Here is a 21,514-nt window from a genome sequence, read left to right as displayed (position 1 = left end):
AATAGGGATTGCGAGGCTGACTAGAATCAGAAAAAGCCTCCTGAAGGAGATTGCATTTGAGAAAAGAGCTGGGGATTCCAAGAGGAGGTGAAGAAGAGAGCATTGTAATACCTGTGGGCATAGAGGACAGTCTGTGCAAAAACGTGGAGGTGGAAGACAGAGTATTGTCTATGGGGAAACAGTAAATAGGTCAGTTTGAATGGAACATAGTTTATGAGAGGGAGGAGTGTGTAATCATTTATAATGTACCTTTTTTACATTTAGGTCAGGTATTCATTTGGAGCTTATGTGGAGGTTTTGATATATGATATAAGATACTGGGCATACGAGCATACTTCCTGCAGAACTTCTTTTTAGTTTTCTCAGAGTCCTATCCAGTAGGGACTCCTGTCAGTAGTTAAGTGTTCGTGAATTTATTGAACACTCGGCTACTACTGTGTTCATTTGCTTCTAGGTCTTATATTGTCTTTTCCACTGATGTACTTAAAGCATTTTTAATCGGTACCAAATGGTTATAAAGTTTCCACTTAGCTATGTTTCATGTATCACAAAACTTACTGAACTTCTTTCCCATCTTCTACCTCTGTTTCTCTGCCTGTCTGGAGACATTTGCAGATGTCTGAGAGTTAGTGATTCTCTTGTCCGATTGAATAGTAATATAATAGTTGTTTTTCTTTGAATAGTTACTATATTAGCCAAATTATAAGACTGCTGGCTCTAAGTGAAATTTCTTTCAAAAGAAAATATAGGTACTGGCTATAAACACTGAATATAGTCCATGGTCAAGTTTTATTATACAAGTGAGATTTTTTAGGGAAAGTGTGTGATGTGTATTTGGACCAATATGTTATTCTTCGATGGGCAATGTGTTTATAAGAGTACTGAATGAAGAGTTCAGTGTTGGTCCTTGCTTTTTAGCTTTGTGGCCCTCGGGAAGTTATTCAGCCTCTGTTTCTCTCACTTGCTATATCTATAAAATGTGGGGCTCGATCTCTAGTATTTCCAAGTTCTGAAATTCTGTGATGTTGTGTTAGTGATATCTGCCATTCTTTGTATCTGCCTTTCTTCTCCCTCATGTTTCAGTTCACTTTAGCTATGTGTAAGATACTGCGCTAGGCACTGGGGATGTCTGCCAATAAACGTTTGTTAAGCACCTACTATGTGTCAGGCTTTATCTTAGGTTTTGGGGAAATGAAGAAAAAAATGACACTCTCTGTCCTCAAAGAGCTTCTGTTCTGTCGGGGAAGATAGCGCGTGCACATGAAAGGACGTACAAAATGTAGACAAAGTGGTCTCAGGGCAGACTGAGACGCTAGCAATGCAGAGTCAGAAAAGGCCTGTTATAAATGGTGACATTCGGATTGAACTTTAAAGAAAAATGAGAGATTCTAAGAAGTATGAGGGCTGTTCCTGTCTTAAGAGAGGGGCTGTCTTATTTAAGGCAAAAGAAGAACATTTAGACTGGACTGGAGAATTCGTGAGGGAGATGAACACATCTCTTGCATCTGTCGCCTTCCTCAAGTCTCCGCCTGTCCAGCCTATCCTTCATAGAACTTCCAGTGATGTTACTACAGCATAGATCTATGCCACTCAGTCAACTCAGTACACTTGAATGGCTCCTTATTATCTCTAGAATAAAATATAAGCCTCTCTGTTAAACATTTAAAGCTCTCCATAACTGGGCTTCAGCTAATTTTTCCATCTTTATCATACATTAATCCAGGAATTTGGGTTTATTCATTAGGTAGTGGGCAGCGAGGTGGCACATTGGATAGAGTGCCAGACCTGGGGAGGTCAGGAAGACCTGAGTTCAAATCCAGCCTCAGACATTTACTAGCTGCATGACCCTGGGCAAGTCAGTTAACTCTGTTTGCCTCAGTTTCCTCATCCATAAAATGAGCTAGAGAAGGAAATGGCAAAACATTTGTAGTATCTTTGCCATGAAAACCCCAGTGGAGTCATGAAGAGGTGGACACGACTAGAATGACCTAACAGCAACAGTGACAGCGGTGTACGGGATTAACGTGTTGGAGCTGTGCAGTACTCTAAGTGCAGTGTGTAGGATTAGACCCACTGGAAACGGGAAGGTGTAGGAGCCTGTTTGCTGTGACCTAGAGGAGTTGGACTGGGGCTGTGGGAAACCAAAAGACCATAACTCTAGAACTGGACGAGGAAACAGGCTCAAGGTTGTGGGACTTGCCTCTCACCTGGTGTCGCAGAGGTAGTGAGCATCAGAATTGGAGTTGGTTTGGGAGGCCGTGACTCCAGAGACAGTGCTCCTTCCATTGTACTACTCGTTGAAAAGAGGGGTGAAGGATGCAGAGATATTGCAGGAAGATATCTGTTGGAACTTGGGCAGGTAAATGAGTTAACTCGGTTTGTAGCCTATGTATACATAGATGGTAGGTCAGAAATTGGAACAAATGGAGACTCCTGTAATCCATCTACTGGTTTTAAAAAAGGAATTTTGCTTAGTCATATCAAGGGAAGGCTGTCGAGATCAGGGAAGGGGAACGTCCAGGATTTTCAGCTGAACACAAGGTTCCTAATTCATGCTCTTGTTTCTGGTCTATTGTCTGGAGCCTTAGGGAGGGGCTGGATACACTCGCATTTTTTGTACTTAGGTGACCAGAAAGCTATGTCAGTGGCCTGAGCCATGGTCCCCTGAGCCAACCAGATCTCAAGGACATTAAAAAAAAAAAAAACTAGCCTAGTTTTTTTTTTTTTTTTAGTGGGAGGAGAGGGGCTTAGGATAGAGGTTTTATCACACCATACTACTTGGTGGTAAGGTCCTTAAGGGCATCTAGAGCAGAGCAGATAAACTCACTGGTAGTGGCTGGCAAAATTCCCAGGTGTGGCCTCAATCAAATTGAAATGTAATTGGGGAATATTTTTGAAAAATAAATAAAAATACAGTACAACATAGATAATGTTCATTTGTGTATGTATATTTAAAGTCATTATGCTGCCCACATGGATTCTTTTCTGTTTGAGTTTGACATCACTGTACCTCCTCTGCTTACCTTTAGTGTTGATACAGGTCTACTCTGACCTCTGGATGCAAGAAGGCCCACATGGGTAGTACTGAATGATTTCCTTTAATTGTCACCTTTGTCAGTTTGTTGGATGTGATGTTAATCCTCAGAATTGTTTTCATATTTTATTATGTAATATTTTAATTTTCAACATTGATTTCCACAAGATTTTGAGTTGCAAATTTTCTCCCCATTTCCACCCTCCCCTCCATCCCAAGATGGTGTATATTCTGATTGCCCCATTCCCCAGTCAGCCCTCCCTTCTGTCACCCCACTCTCCCCCCCTCCCATGCCCTTTCCCCTTACTTTCTTGTAAGGCAGGATAGGTTTCTATGCCCCATTCCCTATATATCTTATTTCCCAGTGGCATGCAAAAACAACTTTTTTTTGAGCGTCTGCTTTTAAAACTTTGAGCTCCAAATTCTCTCCCCTCTTCCCTTCCCACCTAAGAAGGCAAGCAATTCAACATAGGCCACACATGTATCATTATGTAAAACACTTCCACAATAACCATGTTGTGAAAGACTGACTATATTTCCCTCCATCCTGTCCTGTCCCCCTTTATTCATTTTTCTCCCTTGACCCTGTCCCTTTTCAAAAGTGTTTGCTTTTGATTACTCCTCCCCCTATCTGCCCTCCCTTCTATCATCCCCCCTTTTTATCCCCTTCCCCCTACTTTCCTGTGGGGGTAAGATACCAAATTGAGTGTGTATGTTATTCCCTCCTCAGGTCAAATCTGATGAGAGCAAGATTCATTCATTCCCCCTCACCTGCCCCCTCTTCCCTTCCTACAGAACTGCTTTTTCTTGCCACTTTTATGTGAGATAATTTACCCCATTCTATCCCTCCCTTTCTCCCTCTCTCAATATATCCCTCTCTCACCCCTTAATTTTATTTTTTTTTTTAGATATCATCCCTTCATATTGAATTCACCCTGTGCCCTTCAACTACCCTAATACTGAGAAGAGTCTCATGAATTACACACATCATCTTTCCATGTAGGAATGTACACCAAACAGTTCAACTTTAGTAAGTCCCTTATTATTACTCTTTCTTGTTTATCTTTTCATGCTTCTCTTGATTCTTGTCTTTGAAAGTCAAATTTTCTATTCAGCTCTGGTCTTTTCATTGAGAAAGCTTGAAAGTCCTCTATTTTATTGAAAATCCATATTTTGCCTTGGAGTACGATACTCAGTTTTGCTGGGTAGGTGATTCTTGGTTTTAATCCTAGCTCCATGGACCTGCGGAATATCATATTCCAAGCCCTTCGATCCCTTAATGTAGAAGCTGCTAGATCTTGTGTTATCCTGATTGTGTTTCCACAATGTCAAATTGTTTCTTTCTGGCTTCTTGCAGTATTTTCTTCTTGATCTGGGAGTTCTGGAATTTGGTGACAATATTCCTAGGAGTTTTCTTTTTGGGAACTTTTTCAGGAGGTGATCGGTGGATTCTTTCAGTTTCTGTTTTATCCTCTGGCTCTAGAATATCAGGGCAGTTCTCCTTGATAATTTCTTGAAAGATGATGTCTAGGCTCTTTTGCCATTGCTCATGCCAGTGTCTGTATTGCTGAGACCAGTATTTCTACCTATTTTACTTCTGCCCAACGTCTCTTTTTAGTCTTCTGCCTTTAGGCTCAGCATGCTATTGCTGATAGAGCCCAGGGTACTGTCCACTGCATCCCTGTTCCACTGCTTCTGCCTCTGCCTTGGGGGCTTATTTCAATACGCACCAGCAGGCAGTCACCAACCACTACTGATTCTTCTCCTGACCTCTGACAGCTCATGGACTCATAACATCATTCTTTGGAGGACAAGTAACTTCTGCTTCTTCAGAATGTACAGCTGCCTCTTGTCAAATAACCTTGTGGTTTTTTGTTTTTTTAGGTCCAGATGTCCAGTTCCAGGGTCTCTTGTATAATATTCAACCCTTTAATCTGATACAGGTCAAGATTCCTTTCTGTGTTTTTCTTCATTGTTTTTACACTGAAGCTCTTCATCATTTTTGTTGTTTGTTATTTTGTTTTTGGAGCATTCTTTTTTTATATCTTAGAAAATAGAAAGATTTCCCTCAAGTCTCTTTACATTCTCATTTGGGAGTGATAGCAGCTTCCATTTTGAAAATAAATAAGAGTCACTTGGCCAAGATATATGAGCATTGCATATTCAGTGTCGATCACTGCAAGCATCTGCCTGTCTTCTGTGACCTACTGGACCTAGCCTCAGTACTTGTCTTTCTGCCTGGTAGCTGTCCTGTACCCTCATCCCATGAACCTGTGTTCAGGTTCATGAATCCTAGGCATTGCTTGAGCAGTATTCTTGTTTTATTGATAATTTTCCACTGCCATATTAATAATATAAATGTATAGATATGTAAAATGCTCTTGGGACTCAAAGGAGTTTGCATGCTAATTGCAGCATCCGAAGTCAACAAACACAACTTGGCAATTGTTTGGATGTGAGGTATGGGAGATGTCAAAGATGAAAACCTGAGAGAATGGTGGTACCATTATTTTATCCTAAGGAAGGCAGGAAGTAGGACAGTCTTGAAGAAAAAATGGTAAGTTTAGTTTGGTATATCTAGCAGTTTCACGTGCTAATGAGATATCTAAGGGAAATGCTCAATAGGCAGTTGAAAATGGAGCTCAAGAGAATTGGGGCTGGAGAAGGAATATTTCCCCTTTCTTCCTTAACTAACCTTAATATGAAAAAAAATTTGGATATAAGTTCAACTTTAGTGCCTCATCATAGTATGGAGGTAATGGTGGGTTTTTGAAGGTTATATCAATGAAGCATAATCTCTGGTAGGTAGGTTCTGCCATCTTTAAAAGGTTTTGAGCATGTTCCTAGTGAGAGACTGAATTTACTCACTGAGGACCAGCCTAGCTAAATACGGAGACACTTAGCCCAATTGGAATTTTTTAAGGACCTTTGCGCTTAAGGATACTTTGTGCTTAGGGTGATTAATTCTTTACCACTTACTGAGTAGAGTTTTATGTTCTCTGTTCTTCATTGAGAAAGTAGATTGTAATGTGAAAGGTTCCAATTATTCCCAGCTCCCTTGAGAACTTCCCACCAAAGATGAAAAAGAACACCATATGAAGCAATGATTCACTAAAACGGAAAGGAAATACCATCCAGTCTAGGACTTTACAAGAAGTCTAGAAGGCAGTTGCTATTCTTGTTGGGGATCCTTCAGAGGACCTCAAGCCAATGGGATCATAACCCCAGCTTGTCAGAGCAAGTTCACAAAACAAAACCAACTTCAAGTGGATTACTTACTGAACAAAGAGACTGAAAGACTCAAGAGCCTAGATAGTGCCCATCTTGGGTCCTTAAGGAATTCTATTGGATTCACCCTGGAATTCACCCTAATCTTCACACTCTGCTTTCTGCTGACTTAAACAATCCTTTGGGATGGTGATGCAGTATCGTGCTAGATGTAGGACCGTCTGATCCCCCTAACTTGAGGATCGGGCAGCTATTCTAGTCCACTTGGGTTCTGTGTGCCAGTTGCAACACCCGCCTAATGCAAGTGGCTCTCAACTTGTTCCCCAATTGACAAAATTTTACTTTTATCCCATCTTAGAGCAGGAAGTTTGCCTCTGCTGATCATCAGGTACAACATCATGTATCTGACTGCTCAGGTTAGGTGTCCAAACTCTAAGGAACCATGTCCATGATGAATCAGTGCCACCATAGGAAGGGGAAAGGGAAGAGTTGTCTAGTCTAGCAGTTTTTTGGTTTTGACCTCCAGGAAGACTTACCTGACTAGAATCGACTGCTTTTGGACATAATGACCCTTCCTTATTTCTTCCCTGGAGCAGAGATCCTGCATCTTAAAGTCCTTACCCCCCTCAAAGGGCTCTATAATGATCTGGAGAAATAGCTTATGCTTCTCTCATTTGGAAGGCTTCCTTTCGTCTGGGGCGATTCAGACAATTTCTTCCCAGAAGAAACTTGGAGTAAGCAAAAGGTAGTATTGTTGGGAGGTGTCTTGCTTTCTCACAGCATGAGGAAGTTATTATGTAGCTATAGTAAATGTCTATTTACTTGGAAGAAAGGGCATCCCCCCTAGCGAGTTTGTGATTATTCTGAATCTCTGGATAGAAGTGAGGGAAGAGTCCTTATTTAGTTCCCATGGAAGAATGGGGCACCCTCTTTGCAGAGGCTTCTAAAGGGGCAAAGTCTTAGAGTATCATCTTCCTGATGTGGTTTTCAGGGAGGTGGATATTTTGGTTGGGTGATCAAAGCAGTGCTGGGGAGGGGGGATGTTATTTGGAGAGCTTCAGTATCAATATAGATCCCGGAACAGGCTCTGTGTAAGAGGTCTGCCGTTTCTTAGTCACTGTACCACAGCCGATCCTGATGTGTGATTAAAAAATTGTTGACTGTTAGAGATGTCTTCATTTGTGCTGTGACCCCGATGTTCCTGTTCCTGCTGCTGCTCATGATCACCACCTTGCCCTGTAAACTGATTTGGTATCTCCCAACACGTGGATTAGATTGTTGAGATCTAAGAGTTGGTCCTTCTAAAAGGAGGAGAAGCTTAGAATTTCTGCTTTTGTTCTCCTTAGGATTTTTTTTTTCTGTATGGCGACTTTGTCATTGTTGTTCTGTGGCTGTTTTAGTTTTGCTTTTTTTGGTTTATTTTTTCATTTTTTACCATAGGAAGATTATCTAGTGAATTGAAAGCATTTAAGTGCTAGAAGGTTTTCTAGAAGAGCCATAAGATTTTGCCCACGTAAAGTGATATGTGATACAACCAATGTCTTACCAGGTTACTCCTCCTTCTTAAAAGGCAACAAACTTGTTCCTAGGACTTGATTGACTTATTCTAAGCCTCCCTTTATGCAGCTTCCTGGTAGCTTCTGGTAATGTTGACATGGTTTCCTGGTCTCCCTTGAGCATAAAAGTTCCACCCCTGTGGGGGGTTCAGGCCCTTAAGACTTGGTTGTCCTAAGATACCCTCTCCAAATGGAGATGGGGTGGGATGTCTGCCTGAGCTAAGTACTACTATGTCTTTTTTTGAGATCCTTTCTATGTTATGGCCAAATATATCTTCCTTTATAACTGTTAAATGACCTATGAGTGTCTCATTTTGTCCCATCACCAAACTAGAACTAACAAGGTGTCAGTGTGGGTTAGATCTGCCCTGAACAAGGGAGATTAAAAGGAGGGGAAAAGGGGGAAAAAGCAGTGATCTAGGCCCGGCTTTGTGAAGAGAGGCAGTTCAGAGGAGTGAGATTACACTTCAGTTACAATTGTTGTCCTTCATTCCCTAAGGGGACCAAAATGACCCTCACTGGCTGATCAGACCAGTATGAGTTCAGAGGGCCATACAGCAGGTTGGGCACATGAACATTTGGAGCGAAGATTTTTCTAAATTTGCACATGTCATGTTTCTTTTGAGCTACTGCAGTTCTGCTTCACTCGTAGAGCATGGCAGCCATCCTAGGCAGCCCTTTGCTAGCATCTCCTGTGTCATGCAATTCCAGACATGCCAGAGTTCTTCGGAGAGATCTTGAGAGTGTCCTTGTATTACTTCTTCTGACCTCCATTTGAGTTCTTGCTTTGTGTAAGTTCTCTGTAAAATAGTCTTTTAGGCAAATGTATGTTTAGCATTCCAATAACACAGCCAGCCCATCAGAGTTGTGCTCTTTGTGGTAGAGTTTGAATGCTTAGCAGTTCAGTGATTTGGCACCTTATCTTACCAGGTGATCTTCAGAATCTTTCTAAGACAATTCAAACGGAAGCCATTCAGTTTCCTGGCATGGTGCTGGGATACTGTCCAGGTGGTATAGGCGTATAGCAGTGAGGTCTGCACAAGGGCTCTGTAGGCCTTCAGTTTGGTAGCCAGTCTAATACCTCTTCTCTCCCAAACTTTCCTTTGGAACCTCCCAAAAACTGAGCTAGCTCTGGCAGTGCGTGCATGAACCTCATCATCTGTGTGTACCTCGCTGGAAAGTATACTGCCAAGATAAGTGAACTTACCTATGGCGTTCAGTATTTCTCCATTTGATGTAACTGATGGTTCCATGGATGGATGGTGTGATGCTGGCTGGTGGAAAAGCTCTGTTTTCTTGGTGTTAATTGTTAGACCAGATTTAACATGAGCAACAGAGAATCAATCCATATTTTGTTGCATCTCCATGTCAGAGGCTTCATTGAGTGCACAATCACTTGCAAACCAAAAAAGTCACATACCAACTCTCCTTCTACTTTTGTCTTGACTTGTAACCTTTTCAGGTTAAATAATTTAACCCTAGTGTGGTGGCTGACTTTGATACCAAGGCATCTGACAACACTGCTGAAAACATAATGCTGAAAATTAGTATGGGAGCCAGCATATACCCTTACTTTACTCCATTGGTGACTGGGAAAGTGGGAGAGCAGCATCATCTGTTATCTAGAACCTGTGTAGGTATGGTGTCATGAAACTGATGTATAATACTGATGAAATTCTCTGGGCACCTAAATTTTGCCATATTTTTCCACAAGCCCTCACGACCGATGGTGTCAAAGGCCTTGAGCAGAGTGATGAATTGGTTCTGTTCCTGAAACTTCTGGAGTTGTCAGACAGCAAACACCATATCAACTGTTCCTTAGCCTTTTTTGAAGCTACACTGTCTCTCAGGTAGATGACCATCTTCCAGGTGAAGGATCAACCTATTTTTAAAAAAATATTTTATTTTTCCCCAGTTACATGTAAAAACAATTTCTAACATTCATTTAAAAAATTTTTGAGTTCCAAACTTGCTCTTTCTCTCCCTCATCTCCTCCCTCTCTGGGACAGTAAGCAATTTGATATAGGTTATGTATGTTCAGTCACTCAAAACATACTACCATATTAGTCATGTTGTGAGAGAAGACACAGGCCTAAAGGTAAAAAAAAAGACATGAAAAAAATACAGAAAGTGAAAAATGGTTTGTTTTGATCTTCATTCAGACTTCATCAGTTCTTTCTCTGGAGGTGGATGGCATTTTTCATCACAAGTCCTTTAGAGTTGTCTTGAATCATTGTATTGCTGAGAATAGCTAAATCATTCACAGTTGATCATTGATCGGTACTGTAGTACTGCTGTTCCTAAGTACATTGTTCTCCTGATTTCACTTTGCCTCTGTTCGTGTAAATCTTCCCAGTTTTCTGAAATCAGCCTGCTTATCATTTCTTGTGGTATATGATTATAGTACAGTAATATTCCATTACCATCAATATGCCACAACTTGTTCAGCCATTCCCCAGTTGATGGGTATCCCCTCAATTTCCAATTCTTTGCTACCAGAAAAAGAGCTGCTATAAATATTTTTGTACAAATAGATGAAGGATCAGTCTATTAAGGAGGACTCTGGTAAGAATCTTGCCATCAGTGACTAAGAGAGAGAGACTCCTCCCTCTCCCCCCACTTTGTGATTGTCAGAGAACAATCTATTTCCTTTACCTTTATAGAGTTAGACAATGGAGGCATCCTTGAACTCCTGGGAGAATAACTTCCTCTTGCCATATAACCTGGAAAATTTCAGTCAGCTTTTGTATAAGCAGTGGACCCCCTGCCTTGTATCTCAGCTGGAGTAGAATCAGCATCAGGTATTTTGCCACATGAGAGGAGCCTAATGGCATTCAAAAACATCTTCGTCAATGGGAAGTTCAGCTAGAGAGGGATTAACTTCAATTTGAGGTATACAAACATTATAGAAGTGTTTAGCCCATCTCTCCAGGATCATGTCCTTATCACTAATCAATGTGGTTCCATCATCACTGAGTAGTTGAGATGCACCATAGGTCTTTGGCCAATAAATAGCCTTCAGGGCATTGTAAAAGTACTGTGGATTGTTACTATCAGTGTAAAACTGAATTTCTTCTGCCTTCTTACTGCATTTCTCTAAGCTTCACTTGCACTTTACTTTTGATGGAGATGATATGTTGCCGTCTTAGCGATGGGTGAACTATCCTGCACGTAAACCTTGTGAAATTCTTGTTTTTCAGTGATCAGCTTCTAAATTTCCCCATCATTTTCATCAAACCAGTCTTGATGTTTGTGAGAGTTCTGGCTCAGATGAATAAATGCAGTGCTTACATCATATCTCTGAAAGCTGCACACTCCTTTTATGATCTGCTCTTGCCAACTATGTGTTGGCTCAGCTTTCTCTCCAAGTTGGAATGAACTTTTCCTGGTTGGAAAAGCACTCTAATCTGTTGGCATTGAGACTTGTGGTAGTCATCTTGCTTTGGGGCCCCTACTTTTGTTGAATGTGAATATTTAGCTTGGAGAGGATAAGTCTGTGATCAATCCAGCATTCTGCATCACACATTGCCTTCATCACTGAAGTGATGCATCCTGTGTATCTTTTCTCTTTACAGTGACATAGTCTGTTAAATGCCAGTGTTAAATGCCATCAGGGTGGGTGCATCCACGAAGTTTTCTTGTGTGTAGGTAAACAGAAGACAGTGTTGAAGATGAGGTCATGAGACGCACAAGTCTCCAGTAGTATGTGAACATTGCTGTTTCCAGCTGCATTCCTCCCATGGACTCCCTGCAGAGTCTGGTGGTCTGTGTCTACTTTTGCATTAAAGTCACCCAGAATTATAAGCTTGTCCTTTTTCAGCATGTTGATGATAAGGGTCTTCAGGTCTTCCTAAAATTTTTCTTTGACCTCATCAGGGTTTGTCATGGTAGGAACATATGCACAGATGATGGTGGCATGGCACTTTTCTACAAGTGGCAATCTCATTATCATTAGCCTATTGTTCGCTTCTTTTGGTAGGCATATAAACTTGTTGACTAGATTATTTTTGACTGCAAAAGTTATGCCAGCTTCATGGCACTCCTTTTCAGTGCGGCCACTCCAGAAAAACATGTATCCAGCTCTGCCTTCGGTAAGCTGGCCTTCATTTGCCAGCCTGGTTTCACTCAGGGCTGCTGTTTGGATGTGATACCTGCTTAGTTCTCTTGCAACAAAAGCTGTTATCTTTCAGGTCTACTGGATTTCGTGTTGTCCATAAGCGTGTGCACATTCCACGTGTAAATGGTGAGTGGAATCATCTTTGCAAAAATTTTTATACATTTTTTTGTGTTTTGACTGTAGGGTGGGATCCCTGCCTGCCATGGTAAGCAGGCCAGGGTTGGGTGAAGCAGACAATTTTTAGGGCCCCTTTTTAGCCCCTTCCTCACAGCAGGAGGTGAGCACTGTGGTCCTTTTAAAAGGCTGCTCAGACTTCCAGGGAGTCGCCAAACCCACTGCTGCTTCATTTCAGTGAGAAGGTGACTCTATGGTCTAGGCTGCCTGTATTCAGGATCGTGACTACAGCTCCCATTGTATCTGCACCTGTTACTTGCCTGTCACCACAGGACTTTGAGAGAGGTAAAAATGGTAAAATGGCATAGTTAATGTCTTTTGCTTTTCGCATAAATTGGATTTAAGTGAGGCAGAGTTGCTTGACTTCGTAGGCCTCACTCTCTCTTCCAGAGTCATTAAAGTCCAGTGACAGGACAAAAGTCAAGACTAGTGACGATGGTCAGGATTCAGTGACCTTGGTGTCTGCGATGTCTAACCAGGCTCAAAGCACTACTGGCACCTGCTTCTGCTGCTTTCATGGCCTGTTGGAACAAATTATTCTCATCTGCCCATTCTACCAGGGGAAGTCTTGACATGCTTGGGGTAGATACTCCCTTAACTCACCAAAGGGTTTGAGACTCCTATGTTACCCTCAACCTGGTTTAGCCTGACTGTAGAAATGGTTTACTGGGGTGTGGCCATTGTGCATACTACTGCTTCTTGGAGCCACAGATGAGAGTTGGGTAAATCAGGTGGACACCAAAGGTGGAAAGCAGACCTGAGAAAGGGCTTAGCAGCCCTTATACCAGAGTTACTAGTCATCTCTGAACACACCCTCCTTCAGTTGTACATTACTAGTGTTGATTCTGTTCCTTTTCTTTCCTTACCTTCTTTGTGAAAGGACAAGAAGCAAAGAGAGGAAAAAATATAAGATGTGTTGGAGGGAAAAAAAATTTGCCTAATTGTGAATGTGAATTGAGTAAACTATAAAACAGGAGGGTAGCAGAATCAACAATAAGTTGTTTACAGGAAACAAACTTGAAAAATATTTGTAGATTAAGTTATGAGCTGGAGTTATATTTTTTATTGTTTCAGATGAATAAAAAAAGCAGGGTGTAAATCATGATATGATAAAGCAGTAGTAAAAACAGAAATGCTTAAAAGAGATAAACAGTAAAAAGGCACAATAAACCGCAGAAATCTCCCCCCTCCCCCCTCACAAAATTTAAAATTCTATTTGGCTTGCCCAGACCTGGGGTGGGAAACTTGCGGCCTGGAACCCACATGTGGCCTTCCAAGTCCTTGGATATGGCCTTTTGACAGAGTCCAAGTTTTACAGAATAAATCCTTTTATTAAGGGGCATTTGTTCTGTGAAGTTTGGATTCAGTCAGAGGGCCACATGTGGCTTTGAGGCTGCAGGTTCCCCACCCCCGTTGGCCCCTTCCTACGTTTCCAGTCCGATTACACTTTATTCCCTTCCATGTAACTCTGTGATCCAGTGTAACTGGTCTCCTTGAACACCTCACACCTGACGCTCCGTCTTCTAACTCTCAAGATTTTCACTTGGCTATTCTCTACTCCTGTAACTCTTTCTATTCTCATCTTTGCTTCCTAGCTTCCCTGGCTTCTTTCAAGTTCCAGTTAAAATTCTGCCTTCTACAAGAAAGTTTTCCTAATCCTCTTTACTGCCACTGCCCTCCCTCGGAGATTACCTCCAAGTTGTCTTGCTCAGGTCCTGATTAGTGCAAATAATGAATCCTGAAAAGTGGTTACATATTTGAATTTGTATATTTCAGTGTTATAAATATCTGTAAATTGGGCAATTGGTTCTACATAACATAACAGCAAAGGATAATAAAAATGTATTTCTAATTCACGTTTATTACAAACAAGGTAATAAAGTAGTTATAGAAAGCAAAATAAAAAAAAAGTTACTGAATATTACACCCAAAGAAAGGAAACAAGTATTTATTTATTCAGCACCTACCATGTGTCAGGTACTATGCTAAGAGCTTTACAAATATTATCTTACTTGATCTTCACAACAACCCTGAGAGATAAATGCTAAAAATAAGCCTACACTGATAATGTGATGAAAATATCTTTATTGCTTAAAATATTTTGGTGATTACTCTAAAACTGTTTTCTATTTCTTTGAATTTTCATACATATGCTGGTAGGTGCAGAGAGCTTTATCTACATCTTTGCAATCTTGCACACTCCATTCTCATGCAGTAAACCAAGTTACCAGGGGCATTACCAAAAATTAATAATGCTTTAAAATGATATTGTCCTTGAAGTATTTTTCAGCAGCATTAGAAAATAGCTTTAGTTACTTATGCTTTCTGGAAGAACTGGAAGCGATAGAGCTTCCAGTAGCTTCTCACAGTGTAAGGAATTCAGTACATAAAGAAGCATTGGTTTTAGTTTAAAATCCCTTAATTAAAATATAAATGCAATAATATTAAGTATAATAATGATAAATATGAAAATGTAATCTCCTAATTTACCTTAGACAATTTAAATTAATGTGAGTTTTTCTTTCTTAGAAATGTAAATTCTGGGAGGCATCCTTTTTCCAGAATAAGTTCAGCCACTAAATTAAAAATTTATTGATTAATGTATCCTTTGATTATTTTCTTAAAAAAAATCAAAATACCTAACTGCCATATTGTCATCTGCACTCTGTCCACCTCTCTGGTAGTTTTAACATGATGTATTATTTCCTCACTATCCATTTCATTTCCATTTTCTTTCACTATTATATACTTGATGTTTTTGTCTGAATGGGTGCTAAAAAGAATGTGTTTTGATTACAGTTTTCTATCTGTACAGCTAAAAGACGTGCCATTTCTATCTGTGTCACACTCCTGTTCCTTGTAGTTGTTTGCAGAGCACAAAAAACTGATGTAACTTTACCCTTTTATTTCACCTGCATATTTTATAATATTCCATACCATAGATTCAGACATTCCAACATTTTACTCTGTTGTAGTGTTACTATATGACCTTATTCATACTGTTCAGTTACATCAAATTTTTGTTCTAATGTAGTAACAAGCTTCTTTTTTGTGGTGGCAGTGTTTCCATCTGAAGTATTTTTCCTTTTGTTCATTTTATTAAAAACCCCCTTCCTCGTTTCTCATTTCCGTCCTGGTTGTACTCTCCTGGATTTCATCTTAGTTTTTGGAATGTCACTGTATTGGAATATAACATCAGTCCTGAAAGTCACACTTCTTCAGTGGTCCTTGTCCCTGGGTCCAGCCCTTTCTTCCCTTTGATTGGGGAAGGCCACACTCTAGACTTGATAATGCCCTTTCCCATACCTGGTAATGCTCCCCACCCCTCTTCAAGTTCTTTTATGCATTGTCTTCCTTTATTAGATTGTTCTTCCATTAGATTGTGAGTTCCTTGAGGGCAAGGACTCTCTTTTGCCCTTCCTTATATTCCTAAAGCTTAATATGGTGGCTAGCACATAGTAGGCACTTAATGTTTATTGACTGCCAATTTGAAACTGGGCATTTTTTAAATTGATGTCTTTTGTTTTTTCCATACTCAGTATCCCTTCCCCTCCTAGAGGGCCACTCCATATACAAATAGTATTTTTTTAAAGACAAAAAAAGGAAAGAAAAAGAGGAAAAAATAACTACAACTGATCAATACATTGAAAAAATCTAAAAACCTGTGATGTGTAACACTTGTAGACCTTTTACTCCCCTTAAGGTGCATTGAGAATGTCTTCTTAATATCATTTCTTTAAGCCCTCTCAAAAAAAAAAAAGAGAACACAATTCTTATGTGCAGTAGCACATAATATCCATGCTCAACTATAGGCCAGTGCAGATGGATGACTTAGTGGTGTTTTAAAAGCCTTGACTAGCTTGCATCTATCACATCAATTGAATTTTGACTCACATTAAATGTGGTATTATTTCTGGTTAAAAAAATTAAATCTGGTATTATTTTATAATTTTTACTAAATTGAATTTTGCATTATTTGAACTTACATTAATTGTGACCTAACTGTATATATCTTGCCTATACATAGTTTGCATGTTGTCTCCCCCTTTAGACTGTCAGTTCTTTGTGAGCAGAAACTATTTTTTGCCTTTATATCCCCAGTGTTTAGCATACTGCCAAGTACATAATAGATAATTAATAAATGCTGTATGACTGACTGACAGTATTTAATATATATGCCCTGAATGGCATAGCATCAAAATATTTAAAGATAAAGCTAATTGAAATACGGGGAGAAACAAAACACAAACTTGAGGACCTCAGTGTGTTCTTTTTAGACCTAGACAAAGCTAATAAAAATGTAAACAAGAAAAACTTAAGGATCCAAGTAGAATTTTAGAGATATTAGCTATATTAGATCTCTAGTGATTACTGAATGGGAATCAAAAGAAGTATACATATACCTCAACTTTGCATTGCACGCTTTACAAAATTGACCATTTGCTATTGCAGGGCTGTCCAAGGCCACATACAGCTATTTATGCACCCACCTACAAGCATAGAAATTTACATAACTACTTTAGTAAACCCGCAGAGCTTTCACTAAAATGGCAAATCAAAATATATTGTCTATTATTTCAATAAAAACCTAAGGTTGGACAGCCCTGTGCTAATGCATTACAAACAAATGCAGAAAAGCAGAAACTAATTGATCTTTTGCTGCATACTCCATAATGCAACAAAAATTACAATTAAGAGTATTTGAAGAAAGGATTCAAAATTAAGTGTAGCCTAATATACAAAAGAATGTATGGTCAAAGAACAAATTATATAAACAATAAATAATTTTATAAACATGACAACAATGAGAGAGCGTACCAAAAGTTTTCAAAAACAACCAAAGCGGTCCTTGTGGGAAATTTATATCTCTAAATATTCATCCACAAAAGATAAAAAGAACAGATAAATTATTTGTAACAAATCACCTCCCAAATAAAAATCAAAATAAAAAGTCTGAAAAAATCAAAGATGACATCAAAAAACCCTCATGGAATTGATGAACACCGCAAGGCTCTTTTTTTTTTGGGGGGCAGGGGAGTGCAAAACAAGACAAATTTACAAACTGATTTTAAAAAGAGAAAGCCAAATTTTTAAAAAGAAAATGAAAAAATGATTTACAGCTCATGAAGAAATGAAATTATTTTAAAAATTGTGCATATTGTTTTCCTGGTTATGCTTATTATTTCACTTTGCATCAGTTTGTTTAAGTGTTTCTTTGCTTCTCTAGTTTTGTCTTATTTACCCTTATAGCATTGTAATATTCCATTCCATACCACAATTTATTTAGCCATGCTCCAATTGGTGGATATCTACTTTATTTTCAATTCTTTGCAACCACAAAAAGTGCTGCTGCAAATATTTTGGTATAAAAAGAGCCTTTCTTTTTGACAAGACAGCAAAAGATGGCATCCTCCTATTTGTCACTTTACACTCAAACCTGGGAAAAACAAAGCAGAGAAAGAAAATTACAGAGCAGTGTCTAATAAATATCCATACAAAGTGCTGAATAAAATATTAGCAAAACTGATAAAGTAACATATTAAAATTATATAGTATAGCCATGGTGGATTTATACCAAGAATATAGGATTGGTTCAGCATTAAGGAAACTAAACATGAGACTTTGCTAATTAAAAAAAAAAACTATATTAATGACATGATTATATCAATAGATGCAAAAAAAACTTTTGACAAAATATGCCACCCATTTATATAAATTTAAAAACCTAAAGAGCATAGGAATAAATGGAGTTTTCCTTAATGTGGTAAATAGTATGTATGTAAAACTAAGAGCTAGAATTATATTTGAAAAAGATTTGAGGTGAAGCAAAGGTGTTAATTTTTATCACTTATATGATGTCATCCTAAAATGGTGGCTTTTGTTACATGAAAGGATAAAGAAATTGTAGGAATAAGGACAAACAAAAATATTATTTTTTTGCGAATCTAGTTTACTTAGAGAACCTAGAGATTTGACTAAAAATTAATCGAAACAATTTCAGTAAAGAAGCAGTATAGAAAATAAACTCATAAAAATAATGTTTTTCTTCATATTATTAATAAAACTCAATAGGAAGATCATAGAGAAAGAAATTAATTTAAAACTATCAAAATGAAAAACTATCTGGGAATTCATCTATCAAAACATGCTCAGGACTTCTGTGAATTCAATGCTAAATGTTCTTTACTGAATGAAGACTTAAAATAATTGCTTCTGGTTGGACTGGGTTAATATCAGTGATGGGATTCAGCCAGTTTGCACCAGTTCGACAGAACTGATAACCTAATTTTGTGTTGAGTTCGGTGAACTGGTTGTTAAAATGGCACTTGTAATCAGGGTTCTCTCTAAGGTGAGCGCCTGGGCACCTGCCTAATGTGGAAATCACAAATTTACATTTCTTACTCTTTTTTAATGTTCTTCTGCGCAACAGCATTTTCTAAGCCTCATTCTGTCCATAGGTAAAAAAAAATTGGCAGAATTATGCTTGTATTGTTTATTCATTTCTTAACTCATTGTACCTTTGATGAAATACTACATTTTAATTCCCTCATTTTTTTTGATGAGAGTATTTATTTAATTTAATATATTTAGTTTTCAGCATTGATTTTCACAAGAGTTTGAATTACAAATTTTCTCCTCATTTCTACCCTCCCCCCCACTCCAAGATGGCTTATATTCTGGTTGCCCATTTCCCCATTCAGCCCTCCCTTCTGTCACCCCACTCCCCTCCCATCTCCATTTCCCTTCCTGTGTTGTAGGGCAAGATAAATTTCTACGCCCCATTGCCTGTGTATCTTATTTCCTAGTTGCATGCAAAAACTTTTTTTTTTTGAACATCTGTTTTTAAAACTTTGAGTTCCAAATTCTCTCCCCTCTTCTTTCCCCACCCACCCTCCCTAAGAAGGCAAGCAATTCAACTTAGGCCACATGCATATCATTAAGTAAAACCCTTCCACAATACTCATGTTGTGAAAGACTAACTATATTTTGCTCCTTCCTAACCTATCCCCCTTTATTGAATTTTCTCCCTTGACCCCTGTCCCTTTTCAAAAGTGTTTGCTTTTGATTACCTCCTCCCCCTATCTGCTTTCCCTTCTGTCATCCCCCCTTTTTTATCTTCTTCCTCCTCCTTTCCTGTGGGGTAATATACCCAATTGAGTATATATGTTATTCCCTTCTCAGGTCAGATCTGATGAGAGCAAGATTCACTCATTCCCCCTCACCTGCCCCCTCTTCCCTTCCTGCAGAACTGCTTTTTCTTGACACTTTTATGCGAGATAATTTACCGCATTCTGTCTCTCCCTGTCTCCCTCTCTCAATATATTCCTCTCTCATCCCTTAATTTTATTTTATTTTTTTACATATTATCCCTATATATTCAACTCACCTTGCGCCCTCTTTATATATGTGTGTATATATATATATATATACATATATATACACACACATACATGTATACATACATACACTCACATATATGCATATTCCCTTCAGCTACTCTAATACTGAGGTCTCATGAATAATACACATCATCTTTCCATGTAGGAATGTAAACAAAACAGTTCAACTTTAGTAAGTCCCTTGTGATTTCTTTTTCTTGTTTATCTTTTCATGCTTCTCTTGATTCTTGTGTTTAAAAGTCAAATTTTCTATTCAGCTCTGGTCTTTTCACTGAGAAGGCTTGAAAGTCCTCTATTTTATTGAAAATCCATATTTTGCCTTGGAGCATGATACTCAGTTTTGCTGGGTAGGTGATTCTTGGTTTTAATCCTAGCTCCATTGACCTCCAGAATATCATATTCCAAGCCCTTCGATCCTTAATGTAGAACTGCTAGATCTTGTGTTATTTTGATTGCATTTCCACAGTACTCAAATTGTTTCTTTCTGGCTGCTTGCAGTATTTTCTCCTTGATCTGAGAGCTCTGGAATTTGGTGACAATATTCCTAGGAGTTTTCTTTTTGGGATCTTTTTCAGGAGGTGATCTGTGGATTCTTTCAATTTCTATTTTACCCTCTGGCTCTAGAATGTCAGGGCAGTTCTCCTTAATAATTTCTTGAAAGATGATATCTAGGCTCTTTTTTTCATCGTGGCCTTCAGGTAGTCCAATAATTTTTAAATGATCTCTCCTGGATCTATTTTCCAGGTCAGTGGTTTTACCAATGAGATATTTCACGTAGGCTTCCATTTTTTCATTCCTTTGGTTCTGTTTTATAATTTCTCCTAAAGTCACTAGCTTCCACTTGCTCCAATCTAATTTCTCAGGTAGTGTTTTTTTTTTCAGTGGTCTTTTGGACCTCCTTTTCCATTTGGCTAATTCTGCCTTTCAAGGCATTCTTCTCCTTGGCTTTTTGGAGCTCTTTTGCCATTTGAGTTAGTCTATTTTTTAAGGTGTTGTTTTCTTCGGTATTTTTTTCCGTACTTTTTGGTTCTCCTTTAGCAAGTCATTGACTTGTTTTTCATGGTTTTCTCTCATCATTCTCATTTCTCTTCCCAATTTTTCCTCTACTTCTCTAACTTGCTTTTCCAAATCCTTTTTGAGCTCTTCCATGGCCTGAGACCAGTTCATGTTTTTCTTGGAGGCTTTTGAAGTAGGCTCTTTGACTTTGTTGACTTCTTCTGGCTGTGTGTTTTGGTCTTCTTTGTCACCCAAGAAAGATTCCAAAGTCTGAGACTGAATCTGGGTGTGTTTTCACTGCCTGGCCATGTTCCCATCCAACTAACTTGACCCTTGAGTTTTTCAGTGGGGTATGACTGCTTGTAGAGTAGAGAGTACTTTGTTCCAAGCTTGAGGGGATGTGCTGTTGTTTTCAGAGCTATTTCTATACAGCCAGCTCTGCCACACCAGCGCTCCTCCTTCCCCAAGAACTGCCAAGCTGGACCTGACTCCGATCTTAAACAGGCTCTGTACTCCTGCTCTGATCTGCCACTTAATTCTTCCCACCAGGTGGGCTTGGGGCCAGAAGCAACTGCAGCTGTATTTCTGTAGCGGCACCACCTCTGCTGCCCCTGGGGTGGTGGCCAAACTAGGAACTCCTTTCACTCTTTTCCCCATAGCTTCTCCCACTAACCTTCTCTGTTGTCTTTGGTGTTTGTGGGTTGAGACGTCTGGTAACTGCTGCAGCTCACTGATTCAGGGTGCTAGGGCCTGTTCCACCCGGCTCCTGGTCTGGTTGGTCCCGCCGCCGCCCATGCTGGGCTCTGCTTCCCTCCACTCCCAGCTCTGTGCACAATAGACCTCACCCAGCAACCATCCAGGCTGTCCTGGGCTGGAGCCTTGCGTCTCTCTGCTATTTTGTGAGTTCTGCAGTTCTAGAGTCTGTTCAGAGCCATTTTTTTAATAGGTTTTTGGAGGGACCTGGCGGGGGGAGCTTATGCAAGTCCCTGCTTTCCAGCTGACATCTTGG

The 21,514-nt window shown here is 39.3% G+C and overlaps 1 protein-coding gene across 7 annotated transcripts in view; it reads left to right on the top strand.

The window, feature by feature from the left end:
* Positions 1-21,514, top strand: part of NDEL1 (nudE neurodevelopment protein 1 like 1) — a 94,945-nt gene that overhangs the window by 4,480 nt on the left and 68,951 nt on the right. For 3 of the 7 annotated variants that reach the window (XM_036767260.1, XM_036767256.1, XM_036767262.1), the window contains exon 2: positions 12,009-12,061. The exons of 2 other annotated variants lie outside the window; for them this stretch is intronic. In XM_036767260.1, coding sequence (XP_036623155.1) covers positions 12,059-12,061 — 3 coding nt within the window. In that variant the 5' untranslated portion in view covers positions 12,009-12,058. Of the gene's footprint in view, positions 1-3,942; positions 4,065-12,008; positions 12,062-19,644; positions 19,682-21,514 lie in introns of those variants that run through there. 2 more of the 7 variants (XM_036767258.1, XM_036767259.1) reach the window with 2 other exon arrangements.

Source organism: Trichosurus vulpecula, chromosome 7 (genome assembly GCF_011100635.1).
Source record: "Trichosurus vulpecula isolate mTriVul1 chromosome 7, mTriVul1.pri, whole genome shotgun sequence".
Classification (NCBI taxonomy): Eukaryota; Metazoa; Chordata; class Mammalia; order Diprotodontia; family Phalangeridae; genus Trichosurus; species Trichosurus vulpecula.
Note: the sequence above shows the minus strand (reverse complement) of the source record. Positions and strands in the feature narration are given on the sequence as shown.